The sequence below is a fragment of the Vulpes vulpes genome, chromosome 13 (assembly GCF_048418805.1).
Source record: "Vulpes vulpes isolate BD-2025 chromosome 13, VulVul3, whole genome shotgun sequence".
In the NCBI taxonomy this organism is placed as follows: domain Eukaryota; kingdom Metazoa; phylum Chordata; class Mammalia; order Carnivora; family Canidae; genus Vulpes; species Vulpes vulpes.
In genome coordinates, this window is record NC_132792.1 from 3,431,241 (window position 1) to 3,445,768 (window position 14,528).

Here is a 14,528-nt window from a genome sequence, read left to right on the forward strand (position 1 = left end):
CAAGTAAACTCAGGGGGCACAGACTCTATGCGGGACGGAGGGGAGTGTGCTGCAGGCAGCAGGAAGGTGAGCTGCAGAGGCCAGGAGGCAGGACAACCCCGTGCTCCCTGCAGTGGGCGGTCACGGAGGTCTTTCAGGTCAGCGGGAGGCCAGGCAGCCCAGGCCTCAGGGGCAGTGAGGGCTTATCAGAGTCCACGTCCTGCAGGGCCTCCTGGGTATGTTCGGGGACAGGGGTGTATCCTGGAAAAAGGCAGAGGAGGAATCCGAAAGGGGCCGGGCAGGGGCTGGTGCCATCGGTCCCGGGTGGGCAGAGGAGGGAAGGATGTGATATTTGCAGTGTCCGGACAGACAGACAGGGGCTCCTGGGGTACCCGATTTCCCCGGCACCCCTTGGGCTCGACACATGGGGTCGCAGACGGGTGGCCATGGTTCAGTGACCATCGTTCTTTGGACTCTTTGCAGGGCGCCCCTGGGAAGCCCGGAGAGCCAGGACCCAAAGGAGACAGGGTAAGTGGGGGAGGTCGTTCCCGAATGTGACCTGTTCAAGGCGGCACGGGGACTTTGTCCCAGGCGGTCAGCGAGCAACAGCCAAGCCTGACGAAGAACGTGCCACTCCACTGGTCCCTGGAAAATCATTAGCCCACAAAGGGATCCTTGTAGTGAATGTTGTTATTTTTCCTTTTTTTTGGATGTTATTTTAAGGAGTAAAATCATTGCAATTACAAATTCAAAGGCAGGCGTTCTGAGACTTTGACAGATTTCCCTCTCTCCCTGTGCGTGACGTGCTCAGCTACCAAAGTGCCAATTTTCCAGGAGCCAGATTTGTCGCTGGAGGTGACAAGGGAACAGATTTTTCCCATAATGAATCGCCTCGGCGCCACACTCAGGAAGCCTTTCTTTACATCTCATTCCTCTGAAAAACAACAGGGGGAGTCTTTTTTGGTTTTTTTTTTTTGTTTTTTTTTTTTTTGGTTTGGTGTTTTTTCTTCTTTTTATCCCCCTCCCCCCCCCCAGAAATGCCAGTGTGTGTGTGGGGGGGGGAGTGATGTTCTCACACTTGTGACAACTGTCTCTCGCTTTGGAGGAATTAAGCATGCATCCCTCTGTAGGGTCAGCCGTCCCACTGTCACACTGTTGCACCACGTGGATGTCACCGCCACCCCACACCCCACCCCTGCCTGGCTTGTTTCCCATGGACCTGCCGAGAATTTATGTCTGCTTTCTTTGCACGTTGCATGGGTGAAGAACTGGGTTTCTCCTACAGGACGGAGAAGACAGAGCAGTGGAAATAGAGGGTGTCAGAGATAGTCGCCCCCACACCCCCTGAAACTCATTCTCTCTCTCCCTCCTTCCTTCCGAGTGACTTGACTCCCGTGTGCTATGGCTGTGGGCTCCTGAGGATGGAGCCAGGGAGGGGGGCTGTGTCTGAGAAGCCACTGAGGGGCCCCCACCCCCGTGTCACACAGGAGCCCCTGGGAGCTCTGGCTGCCAGGGATGGCTTAAGTTTTGAGTTTTGGCTGGCAGCCAGGGAGCTCAGCCCACAAATATGAATCTGTCCTCTAATACCTAATCAATAAGTGGAGAATTGCCTTCTCTCTGTTAAGTGGTTTGGTGGAACGTTGCCAGGGAGCCGTCAGGCTCCGCATTCCTTTGCACTCCTGGGAACATTTGAAATCTGGGACGAGTCCTCCCCTGCAAAGTGATATTGAGACATTTAATGAATAGGAAGTGCTGTATCACAGCTGTGATGGGGCCTCGGCATTCAGGAGCACGAAGCACCAGGACCGCCACCGACCCCCCATCACCGACAGATGACAGAGACCCCGTGGAATGCATCACACCTGAGAAATTTAAGTCAGGACTGCTCCTCGGGTCTGGCTAAATTCATTTGAAATTCACTGTACTTTTTGATACCGTTGAGAAAGTGATGCAGACATTTGCAAATTGCAAAATAGTGGGTGCAATGAAAAGCAGGTACTCCTCTACCTGGGTGCCCCTTACGCCCCCAGCCCCCTCCCAGGGTCTGTCGCGGGACATTTCCCTTGCGCCCTCCAGGGTCCGTGCATGCAGAACCATGTGGTTATAAACCAGCATCTCCCTTTTGCTCAAGACCTGGAACACACCAGACTTTGTCCGTTATTTGTTTCTTGTCGAGGCGTATGTGTTGGAGCTAGTTTCAGGCCTGCGGTCTTCCCCGTCCTTGGCTCTGGGTCACGGCCATGGCCATGCCCGTTTCCAGCTACCATCTGGCTTCCCCTCCCCTCCCCCCTGTTGCTACCTGCAGGCAAGGGAGTCCTGTGACACCCCGAGCTCGCCAACGTGCCCGCCTATTTCCAGACCCACCTTATTGGTCACACCCCCAGTAGCAAATTGGGCAGAGGACTGGATGGGGCTGTGGCTGTTGTGGTTCCCAAGTCACTGATCCAGGTCTTCAGAGTCTGGGTCAGAGCTGGGAGGGTCCCAGTCAGTGTCCTCCCATGAGGGCCCACTAACGAGGAGGGAGTGGGAGGTTCCAGCAGGCCTGTGTGCACCTGCCCGTCCTCTTCCCACTGACGTGCTTCTTCCCTCCTCTAGGGAGATCCCGGGAACAGAGGTGACAAAGGGCCTCCTGGTGGGAAGGGTCAGCCGGGCGACCCTGGAATCCCTGGTCACAAAGGCCTCACGGGCCTGATGGGCCCCCAAGGACCGCCCGGGGAGAATGGAGTAGCCGGGCCCCCGGGGCCTCCGGGCCAGCCAGGATTTCCAGGACTCAGGGTAAGGATGCTGGTGCTGCCTCCGCCTCGGGGGATGCTGGTGAGGTGCGTGGCCTTCAGAGGGACCAGGTTCCAGACCCCCCCTCTGAGCCTGCCCTCTCATATCTGCCCAAAGGGGTAAGGGGACCATCTCCCGCCAGGCTTGTCCCTCTGACTAGGTGAGACAGTCTGCATAGCTCGGGCGCGCCCCAGAGCAGAGCCCCCTCCCGCTCCCTTCTCTAGCGCAGTGACTCCTCGGGACCAACGTCCTTGGGCTCTAGAGCTCATCTGTCTCCGGATCCTGCACAGATGGTAACTGAGAACCCGCTTCCCGCGGGACGGCCTGCCCGCCCTGGGCTGCTGCCTCTGCCATTCCTCTGTCTGCCCATCTGGGCCGCTCACTTTCCCTCTGGGTCTTGCTTTGCCCAGACACCAAAGCACAGGCTTGTTTAGTGTTTTTTCCCCAAACGTACTTTATCCTAGTGCCAGAGCTCTTGTTTTACACAAACCTGTAACGTGAGCACACACTGGAGAAGAAAGCAGAGCCGCCCGGGGAAGAAGCGGTGGAGGGGCTGGTTTCCGAGTCCAGGTGACCTCACCTTTCCTCTCAGCAGCGCTGTGGTCCCCTGGGGACCCTCCCGTCTTCGGAGCGCAGGTCCAGGTGATCTCCGGTGTCCCTGGCAGCTCTGACGCTCTGGTTCAGTCACTTCTCAGTGGCTGGGGTCTGAGGCTTTTGGCCAAATCCAAGAGGGGGACCACAGGACATGGGGTGCTTCCATGGCCCCCTGGGTCCTCGCTGAGCTCTCCTAGTCCTGCTGCTGCGGCTAGCGATGGAAGTTCTGGGACGAGCATAAAAGATTAAGCAGAAAAGAGAAGACAATAAGAACATGGAATCCATGTCGTGCAAAGGCTGGGTGCCCTGCCAGGTGCTGGGGCTGCAGACAGGAGCGCCGGGAGACCCTCAGGGCTCCTCTAAGAATCCCCTGTTGTGGACGACTGGGTGGCTCAAGGGTTGAGCATCTGCCTTGGGCTCAGGGCATGGTCCTGGGGTCCTGGGATCGAGTCCTACGTCGGGCTCCTTGCATGGAGCCTGCTTCTCCCTCTGCCTGGGTCTCTGCCTCTCTTTCTGTGTCTCTCATGAATAAATAAAATCTTAAAAAAAATCACCTGTCACCATGTGAGCCCAGAGGCAGCACTCTGCTTCTCTGGCCCATAGACTCATCTGCTTCTATGAACCAAGCACCAGGATTGTCAGGCACCTGGGTAGGACCAAGGAAACAGAGCAAGGAAAGCCAGACCCTGGGAGCCAGAGCACCCAAGCGGATGGCCAGGGAAATCTAAGAGGAATCCATGGGGAGGCAGCCAGTGAGCTGCCCCAGATGTGAATAGGACTCTGGCAGGGAGAGACGGGGGCCAGACCTCTCAGGTCCAGCGCTGGGGAAATGGCCTCGCAGGGAGGAGCCCCTACTAGGGAGCGTGACGGGTGTAGAGAGAGGGGGCGGCCGAGGCCTCTGGTCACCGTAGGGGATGGGAGGATGCTGCCCTTGTGACCGAGGGAGGAGGCGATTCTGGGTGTGATAAGGCTTGGACCAGGAAAAGGTGCCACGTGTTGCCTGTGCCCCTTCTTTCCGGAGCCATCAGGGGTCTTGGGTGGCCAGAGTCACCGGGCAGAGAAGTAATTCGGCCTTCCCTCCCTTGCAGGGGGAGTCCCCCTCCGTGGACACGCTGCGACGGCTCATCCAAGAGGAGCTCGAGAAACAGCTGGAAAGTGAGTAGCTGGACTTGCCTACAGCCTCGGGCACATACAGGCCTCTGGAGAGCCCGGGAAGCAGCCCCTTTCTGGGAAAAGGCTTTGGGAGAGCAGCTCGCGTGTAGAAACCGTGCCAGAAACGTGAGGAACACCGTGCAGGCTCTGGACACACGGACCCCTCTCCAGAGCGGGTCTTTACCTCCGCTTGGAGACCTCTAAGCTAGGGCAGCCCACCATCAACAGAACCCACTTTGCCACCACGAGTCATTTATTCTGTGCATTCAGTCCCCGGGGAGCAGGGATTCATAGTGCTTTCAGGGACCCAGATTCCTTTCAGTCCTGCTGTATTGATGATTTACTGTTAAATCCCACGCTGTTGCAGGAGCCTGGTACACAGCAGGTGCTCAGGGAGGGAGCAAGGTCAGAAGTAGCAGTAATGCCAGCACGTGGGGCTTGGCATCCATAGGTCAGGTGGTCTCCCAAGCACCTACAAGGTGATGCATGGAAGCGTCCATGCAGGAGGCTTGCACCCCCAATGATCAGGAGGTGTGCTTGATTGTTAGGAGCAGAGAGGCCAAGTAACTCACCAGAAGTGGAAGACGTGACAAGCGTCTGAGCAGGATTTGTGCGCGGACAGCAAGCCCTGCTCTTACACGCCACCTGCTCCTCTGTGGGAGCTGTCCCCACTCCGCTCCGTGCTGGAAGGTAGTTGGGGAGGAAAGTCATGGACAGTCTATGACAGGGAAGGCCAGACACCCATAACTCTTCAGGACCCAGGTGGACGAAATGGGAGGGCACATTCACTCGCATGCTCACATCTCAGAGTTATTTGCACCAACCCTACTTCAGACTGAGTTGAGTATAAGGACACAGCATTGGACAAGATGCCCCCGCTCCCAGCCCTCTTAGAGTGTCTGGGCCGGCACAGTCCCTCTCCACACCCAGGAGAGCCAAAGACCATTACCTGGAAGAGATGACAGGGGCCTGGGGTTTGGGTGAGGGCGAGGGCGAGGGCCGAAGAAAGGAAAGGAACCAAAGGCTGGGATGGCGGTTGCCACTGGGTGGGTCATGTCTTGAGGCCTCCCGTGTGGGCGTCTCTGAGCTCTGCTTTCTGGGCGTCAGAGTTGCCAGTGACAGAAATGACTTCAGCTCTTTGGGAGTTTCTAGCCCAAGAGCAGAGATAAGACCTGTTCTGAAAAAAAGATTCGGGTGGAGCATCTGCTGGGCGGGCCTTTCTTCCAAACAGTCTTTGAAGAGGAAGCACAGCTCCATGGTAAGGATGAGGAAATTAAGGCTCAAAATGGTTAAACAATTTGTTCATGTCTCAGGGACGCCTGCACCCCACCTGCCACCTCGTGTAGGAAGATGGGAGGTCGATGCTCATGGGAAGCCAATCACCAGGGCACTCAGAAGACCCTGACCCTGCCTTGGTTTCACCACCAAAACCCTGGGGCTTGGGTGACCCTCCAGCCTCTCTGGGATCAGTCACCTGCGAGAAGCACTTGGGCCTGACTGTTTGATGGTCTCCTGGTGGCCATCAGATGGGCACTGTATCCCCTATGTGGTGGAAAGCCATTGCATCTCCGGGTTTTTAACCAATTCTATAGCCTTAACATTAGACACGTGAGGATCCTTGATGACCTCACATCCAGCACTTAGTGACTTAGATAAGTCACTGTATCGCTCTGTAAGCCACTAAGTCTCACCCCCTGCCTCAACCTCCCCAGCTGACAGTTATCACAACTCCTCCTGCTGCAGGAGGGACTGTCACCCCCGCCAGCTGTGCCATGATAGGTGCCAGCAGCGACCACTGAGCACAGTCTTAATGCCCGTCCTCACACTCCGCCCGGTGGGGCAGGTGGGATCTGATCTCATTGCCTCCATTTGCCAGACAAGGATGTGAAGGCTCAGAGAGGTCAAGGAGCTCCCTTGGAGGCCCCGGCCGGCGGGGCTGAGCTGGGTGGGCGCGCTGCCTGTGCTGGGCCGTGGTTGATGTCGTCGTTCCTCTGTGCCTCCTACAGTCTCCTGAGGCCCGAGCTGCACAGGGAGCCCCGGCCCTCATTCTGTCCGTCTCCCTCCTTCGTGAACATCTCTGTTATCTCTCCTCCGTAGCCAGACTCGCCTACCTCCTGGCCCAGAGGCCGCCAGCGCACATGAAGTCATCCCAAGGCCGACCCGGGCCCCCAGGGCCCCCGGGAAAAGATGGGCTTCCAGGCCGGGCAGGCCCCGTGGGGGAGCCAGGACGGCCCGGGCAGGGGGGTCTGGAAGGACCCTCTGGACCCATGGGTCCCAAAGGTGAGTGAGGACACAGAGGAGCCACCCGTGGCATGGAGGAGGGCTGGAGGGAGCACCCCCTAGCCGAGTGTGCATAACTGGTCCCACTCCCTGCCACCAGCTTAGTCTCACTCTGGGTTTTGGCATCAAGTGATGTTTTCATCCGTACTGGAGGTTTTCATACTTGACATTTTTGTACACATACGCTTCCACCAGGAAGAGCAGACCAGCTGCCTCCCACTCACTCCTTGCTCTCCCTGTCGCCCCTGCTCTAGTTGCAGGGGTGGCGCCAGATGCCCCCTTTCCCCTTCGGAGGTGAGGGCTAGCTGAGGAAGAGAGATGTTCTGTCTCCAGGCACGTGGGGTGTTGGATGCCAGCTTTAGAATGCAGCCAAGTGGCTTGGAGCTGCAGCTGGAAGGGCTGCCACCTCTCCAGCTCTCAGGTTGAGGGCTCACCTGGACTGGGCCGCTCTGGGCAACAGCAGATCTCTCCTCCAAAGGGCAGCGCCTGACCCCCTTAGTGATGGAGACAAGCAGGCCAGAGTGCAGCCTCTCTGCAGGCAGGCAGGTGGGAAAACAAGAGGGAGGACAAAAGCCAGACTCATCAACCAGATCATGAGCTCCTCTCAGGGGAGAAATGAGCATGGGGTGGGGGAGGAGTGAGTGCAGGGGGAGGAAGGGGTGAGATGGTGGAGTAAGCCTAGAGTGAGTACAGGTGGAGGAGAGGTGAGCCTGAGTTGAGTATAGGGTATGGGAGGGGAGAGCCTGGGGTGAGTGCAGGTGGGGGAGGGGTGAGCCTGGGGTGAGTATAGGGTATGGGAGGGGAGAGCCTGGGGTGAGTGCAGGTGGGGGAGGGGTGAGCCTGGGGTGAGTGCAGGTGGGGGAGGGGTGTGCCTGGGGTGAGTGCAGGTGAGGGAGAGATGATCCTGTGGTGAGTGCTGGTGAGGAAGAGATGAGCCTGGGGTGAGTGCAGGTGGGGGAGGGGTGAGCCTGGGGTGAGTGCAGGTGGGGGAGGGGTGAGCCTGGGGTGAGTGCTGGTGAGGAAGAGATGAGCCTGGGGTGAGTGCAGGTGGGAACAGGTGAGCCTGGGGTGAGTGCAGGTGGGGACAGGTGAGCCTGGGGTACAGAAACACCAGATTTTGGCCACCACTGGAGAGTATGGACATGGATGCCCCTAACATCCTCCTCTTTCCCCTGCTGCTTCCGTACTAATTCTTCATTCATTCATTCATTCATTCATTCCCTATAATGTTTTTCCTACTGAAAATTCTTTTTGTTGTGCTCAAGTCCTAGCTCTGCTGGTTCATAAAACAAAATAAATGAACTAGCTGTCAACAAGAAAGCATAAAGCGTAGGAAACACCAGACTTGGACAGAACTGACTCAGTGTGGCAGTTACAACAATAAATACGAATGCTCTAATGTCTCCATGAACTTGCAAAATTTCAATTTGGATCACAAAAGAAAATGTGTTGCCACAAGGAGATTTCTGGAAACAACAGGGCAAAAAAAAAAAAAAAAAAAAAAAGTGATGAAAAAAAAGTTGAGATGGTTTAATCCAATGTGTGTGGTATGAACTCACACATGATCTTGAGTTTCCTCCCTGAGAGAAGGGACCGTCTCCGGAACTTCCGTGTGGTTTTAACTTGCTGTGATGGTACTTAGCACATTCTGCTGCAAATAGGAGTGCTCTTGTGCCCTGTTCCATCTCTTCCTGGATGTGAAGCTTCTTGAGGGTAGACCTCAATGTGGTCGTAACTGCCCACAGGGTCTAGAGTGTTGATTGTCGTCACCCAGGTCCCACCGGTTCAGGTGAAATGCTGTGAGAGCCCGGGAAATGCAGGCAAGCATGAGTGGGTGTAGGTTGTCAGGTGTATGTACTTGAGAGAGAGCGTGCGGCTGTGTGGACGTGTGTGTATACACAGGAGGGCTTGTGTGGCTGTGTGGATGTATGTGTATATACACAGGAGAGCGCTTGTGGCCTTGTGGACATGTGTGTATACATAAGGGGACTCATGTGGCTGTGTAGATGTATATGTGTATACAATACACGGGACAGTGCATGTGGCTATGCATCCGTCTGTGTGTGTGTGTGTGTGTGTGTGTGTGTGTGTATGAGAGAGAGAGAGAAACTGTGTGGATCTATGTGTATATATACAAGGGAGAGAGCGTGTGGCCATGTGGATGTGTGTGTGTCTACATAGGAGAGCGTGTGGCCGTGTTGATGTGTGTGTGTGTACCAGGGAGAGAGCGTGTGGATGTGTGTGTATCTACACAGGAGAGTGCGTGTGGCCGTGTGGACGTGTGTGTGTACCGGGGAGAGAGCATGTGGCCGTGTGGATGTGTGTCTGTCTGCATGGGAGAGTGCATGTGGCCGTGTAGACGTGTGTATGTACCGGGGAGAGAGCGTGTGGCCGTGCACATCTGGGTGGCCATGTCCGAGTGAGTCTGTGTGTGTATACGAGTGTGCATATATCTTTGTTAATGTGTGTGTGAACGTGCATGTGTGTGCACGTTGGGCCGCGTGCCCCTGGACGAGTGTTGCCATGTGGCTGAGCGCGCTGGCGGGGGCGATGGACGCTGCCGTCTGTTCTGGTGCTCACATGCGTGTACCTGAATCAAGCACACGCTTGAGTGTGAGTGGCTGTGAGTGAGTGTGAACGGGCATCAGCGGCCCAGGGTGCAGAATGGCTGAGCAAGCTTGGTGGGGGGGAGGCTCCCGCGCCCCCTCCTGCCCTGCACCTGCTCGGGGCCACCTGCGCCCGCCCTCACCCAGGGTCTCCACCACCTAAGGTGCGTCTCTCTCACAGGTGAGCGAGGAGCCAAAGGAGACCCAGGTGTGCCTGGAGTGGGCCTCCGGGGCGAGATGGGCCCGCCCGGCGTCCCAGGTAGGGAGAGCGCCTGGGGTCCCAGGTGGGCAGCCCTCGGGGTGAGTGGGGAGTCCCCTGCTCCCCAGGGACTGCAGCCGGGGCTGGCTTTGTCTGAGAGGAGCTAGGAGCAGGGATTGGTTCTTCCGGAATCTTTCTAAGACGCCAACTTCTTGACTTGCATAAAAGGGCAACCACGGCAAACCCTAGTAATCCCCCGAGTTGTTGGGGTTTCTCCCATGAACCGGTCCTGAGGAAGCCTGGCTGGGAGCAAAACGGGACCGGGCAGCGCGGGGAACTCCTTCCCCTACATGCCGCCTCCTCGGACCCGATGACGTTCGTTTAGGGTGGCGTGACCGGGCCATCCGTCTTTCCCGCCATGCACGTGGTGGGGCCCCGTTACTATTTCTCAAAAGGCGTGTGGGCAGGTTGGCCACGTGGGGCCACCTCAGGGGCACAGCAGTGCGGTGGCCCAAGAGGAAGGGCGCGAGTAGAAGGTGGAAGTGAGGGCAGCCCCGGTGGCCCAGCGGTTCAGCGCCGCCTCCAACCCAGGGCGCGATCCTGGGGTCCCGGGATCAAGTCCCTCATCGGGCCCCCTGCATGGAGCCTGCTTCTCCCTCTGCCTGTGTCTCTGCCTCTCTCTCTCTGTGTCTCTCATGAATAAATAAATAAAATCTTTTTTTTTAAATCTTTTATTTATTTATTTATTTTATTTACTTATTTTTTTTAAATTTATGATAGTCACAGAGAGAGAGAGAGAGAGAGGCAGAGACACAGGCAGAGGAAGAAGCAGGCTCCATGCACCGGGAGCCCGACGTGGGATTCGATCCCGGGTCTCCAGGATCGCGCCCTGGGCCAAAGGCAGGCGCCAAACCGCTGCGCCACCCAGGGATCCCTCTTTTTTTTTTTTTAAAGAAGAAGGTGGAGGGGACTAGACGGGTGTTACCCAAGTCCACCTGGTTGAGGTTCCTGTTTTTATTTAATTCTAGTTTATCTGACTACGTGGGGGCATTTCTGAGTATGAGACCTATGAGTAATTCTAATTTTAGTATTTATATCTTCTTGATTTTCCAAATTTCCAGCCCCAGATGCGTGTTGTTACTCTTATTAGAGAAGACAGCCAGAAATATATTTTCAAGATTTATTTTTTGACAGCTTGCCTACTTTCTAATAGCTTCTAATATTAAAAATATTTTTTTATTTTTTAAAGGCCTTATTTTTTTATTATTCTTTTTTAAAAGATTTTATGTATTTATTCCTGAGAGACACAGAGGCAGAGGCAGAGACACAGGCAGAGGAAGAAGCAGGCTCCCTGCGGGGAGCCTGATGCGAGACTCGATCCCAGGACCCCAGGGTCACGCCCTGAGCCGAAGGCTGATGCTCAACCACTGAGCCACCTGGGTGTCCTGAAGGTTTTATTTTTAAGTAATCTTGACACCCAGTGTGGGGCTCAAACCCACAACCCCAAGGTCAAGAGTCATGTGCTCCATTGACCGAGCCAATCAGGTGCCCCACGAATATTTTTAAAATAAGGCAATTCCAAATAAAGATTAAAAGGCAGAACAGAAACCATTTAGAAAAGGGAAATATTTAGATGAGGATGAGGTTTAGGTAGTGACCGTACCTCAGTGATTCTCCTCCACAGAAGGAATCAGTGACGCTAAAAGAAAAAATAAAAGGAATCAGTGACGCTGGTCAAGGCAGGACCATGGATTAAATCACTACCAAAGCACTCACGAATTTTAGAGTTCGTAAAATGTCTGAAGACCTTTTTAAGAGGAAAAATGTACTTTTGCTTCTTTTATAGGGAGACTCAGATTTTCTAACATGGTGACTCAAGAGGTGATGGGGTTAGCCAAAACACTCAGCGGCGAGCTTCCCAGTGGCCGAAGCAAAAAGGGACATAGATTGATCATATATAAAATCACGATGCTTGCTAAATAGAGGAATAGGAGTTTGCCTATCACTGTAATATTTCTGAGTCTAAATTAGGGACCATCCATCGGACAGTTACTCACATCCTGTTTATATTATCTCTGGCCCCAAGTTACGGAATAAGTGAATGTAGTCCAAGGACGCAGTTCACGTTTAACATACAGATACAGCCTAGGAACCACAGACTATTCGGGATACGCTGGACACCGGGTAACCGAACGTCATCGGGAATCTTTAGGGGACACGTGAATGGGGGCTGATGGTTAATGAGAAGGACTTGGCGCCCCACTCACAATCCAGCTGTGTCCCCTAGAACCGCGTGGGAACACGTCCGCCCCGTGTCCCTGCCCCCCGCCGACCCCTCCTGCTTTCTCCCCGGGGACCCCCTGAGTCCTGCCCCAGTCCAAACAGTGTCCTGCAGATCACGATGACCCTGCTTCCTGGTGTCAGAAGGATCCTGAACCTTCTGTTCTGTTTTGTTTTGTTTTTTTTTCTCCTCGTCCCAGGTCAACCCGGGGAACCTGGATATGCTAAAGACGGGCTCCCCGGGGCTCCCGGCCCTCAAGGGGAGACCGGACCAGCGGGACACCCCGGCCCCCCAGGACCACCCGGGCCCCCTGGCCAGTGCGACCCCTCCCAGTGTGCCTACTTTGCCAGCCTCGCTGCACGGCCCAGTAACGTGAAGGGCCCCTAGAAGATTCCAGAATGCCGGGAGGCCGGCGGTGGATTTCTGAAACTTGAACTCAGAGCCTGATAAGAAGCCAGAGGTCTTGAAACATTGCAGCCGTGTGTGTGTGTGTGTGTGTGTGTGTGTGTGTTTGTTTTTTTTTTTTTCGCTTTTATCATTTGTGTTTGTCTTATTTTCCTGAGAGACCTCCACGTCATTAAAACCAACAGATGCTGCCGGTCGGTCAGATTATTAATAATAATATTATTATAATTGTTTATTATCATTATTATTGTTATTATCTCATATAATAAGGCTCCGACAGTTTCCCCCTCTTGTCCGAAGCTGGGAGAACTTGATCGTGGGGCAGTGGGCTGTTTCTGGGTTCTTCTCACAGCCCCCCTGTGACGTGCAGCTGCCCATTTTAAGGAAACTCTTGGTGCTATGAAACCCCTGGCCAGACACTCGCCAGATTTACCTCTTTCCTCAAAAGGAAACTAAGAAGATGAGGCGATGGGTTTCTGTCCTTGGCCAGGCTCAGAGGGCGCCGCTTCCCAGGAGGGACAGGCAAGGCAGGAAGGGAAGGAAGGTGCAGACGTGAAGACTGGCCTCAGCTCCCGATGCAGAGCGCAGGTGCAGCGCACAGAAGCGGTCCTCGGGGAGCACTCAGCCACCTCGCCGCCCCAGGTCCCGGATGCGAAGTCACAGCACTTGAGTTGACACGGCTTCGTGCGATGCTGCATCCGCCCGAGACAGAGAGGCTGGTGCGGAGGAAGCGTGTTACCTTGGCTCCTGAGCCTCGGATAGGACTCCTCCTAGCCCCTCGCTGTTGGTGTCACTTTAATGGTGAAATAAAGGGGGTCCGACGACCACTGTCGCATTTTCCTGATGGTGGGCAGTTGGCCAGGATGGGCCAGGGGTGCTGGGAGCTCTGTGCCTCCAGGATCCTGCCTTGGAAATAAAGTGCATCGAGTATATGTGTGTACCTGACACGCCCGCACAAGCAGGTGCTCAATAAATCTGAGTTTCCTCCTCAGTTTGCGTGACGAGTCCTTCCTTTTTATTTTTTATTTTTTTTCCAAGATTTTATTTACTTGAGAGAGAGAAAGCAGGAGCAGGGGGAGAAGCAGAAGGAGAGGGAGAAACAGACTCCCCGCTGAGCAGGGAGCCCGACTCGGGGCTCTCGATCCTAGGACCCCAGGACCTCAGGACCCCAACGTGGGGCTCGATCCCAGCACCCCGGGGTCATGACCTGAGCCAGAATCAAGAGTCTGACGCTTAGCCGACTGAACCAGCCAGGTGCCTTTCTTCTTATTTTTTATTTTATTTTTTTTTAAGATTTTATTTATTTATTCATGAGAGACACAGAGAGAATGGCAGGGACACAAGCAGTGGGAGAAGCAGGCTCCATGCAGGGAACCCGATGTAGGACTCGATCCCAGGACTCCAGAATCACGCCCTGGGCCGAAGGCAGGAGCTAAACCGCTGAGCCACCCGGGCTGCCCTCTTTTTATTTTTTAAGTGTTTAAATTTTTTAAATGTTCTTTACAGCATTTTATTTATTTATCTAAGAGAGAACATGAGCAACGGGAGATGCAGAGGGAGAAGCAGAGTCCCCACGGAGCAGGGATCCCAGGCCCCCAAGGTCCTGACCGGAGCTGAAGTCAGATGCTCCCCCGAGGGAGCCACCCAGGCGCCCCTGACGATTCCTTATCTCCAGCGTCCGTCTGCATGTGAACCCCTTGAGTTCTGGGCCAAATGCTTCTCCTCTGGGGAGCCTCAGGCCACGTGTTGAGGCCACTTGCGGACGCGCACGAGGGTGAGCCAGGCCCAGGGCGCTCCGTTTCCATTCGCTCCCCCGGGACAGCTCTGTCTTCTACATTTTTGGCAGAAGCCACCTCGATGTGCACATCCATGCAGGGTTATGGGGGGGCGCGGGGTGCAGCAAGGAGAGGAGGAAGGTTGGTTTCAGTCGGGTGCTGACGTGTGTCCGGAGTGCGGCTGATTCACCAGGGCCTGAGAGAATTACTCGTTAAGCACGGGGTCAAGTCTTCATTAACTGATTCGTGACTTGATTGATCCATCCCTTCATCTGTCATGCACCCAAGCACAGACTAACACGCCTATGCGTAATCAAACAAGTCCTTTTGGTCACCTCTATGCCACACGCCTCTGATCTGGGGACCGGAAGTGCTGGAAGTCTCCACGTACGGAGCAGTATATTGCCATGATTTTAAAATAGGCTCTGAAAGCTGCTCTCCTTGGGTTGGTGGGTGCTCATTCTGGGGGTGAATGTGTGTCAGGG

General features: G+C 55.0%; 1 protein-coding gene across 4 annotated transcripts in view; it reads left to right on the plus strand.

The window, feature by feature from the left end:
- Positions 1-12,882, plus strand: part of COL22A1 (collagen type XXII alpha 1 chain) — a 263,464-nt gene extending 250,582 nt beyond the window's left edge. The window contains exons 59-65 of one of the 4 annotated variants that reach the window (XR_003234234.2): positions 463-507; positions 2,575-2,754; positions 4,434-4,500; positions 6,595-6,777; positions 9,565-9,642; positions 12,063-12,323; positions 12,759-12,882. Coding sequence is in view for 2 of the 4 variants with exons in the window: in XM_025993486.2 (XP_025849271.2) it covers positions 463-507; positions 2,575-2,754; positions 4,434-4,500; positions 6,595-6,777; positions 9,565-9,642; positions 12,063-12,250 (741 nt within the window). In the remaining 2 variants the exon portion in view is untranslated. Of the gene's footprint in view, positions 1-462; positions 508-2,574; positions 2,755-4,433; positions 4,501-6,594; positions 6,778-9,564; positions 9,643-12,062; positions 12,500-12,716 lie in introns of those variants that run through there. The other 3 variants (XR_003234233.2, XM_025993486.2, XM_025993488.2) reach the window with 3 other exon arrangements.
- Positions 12,883-14,528: the final 1,646 nt, after the last annotated feature.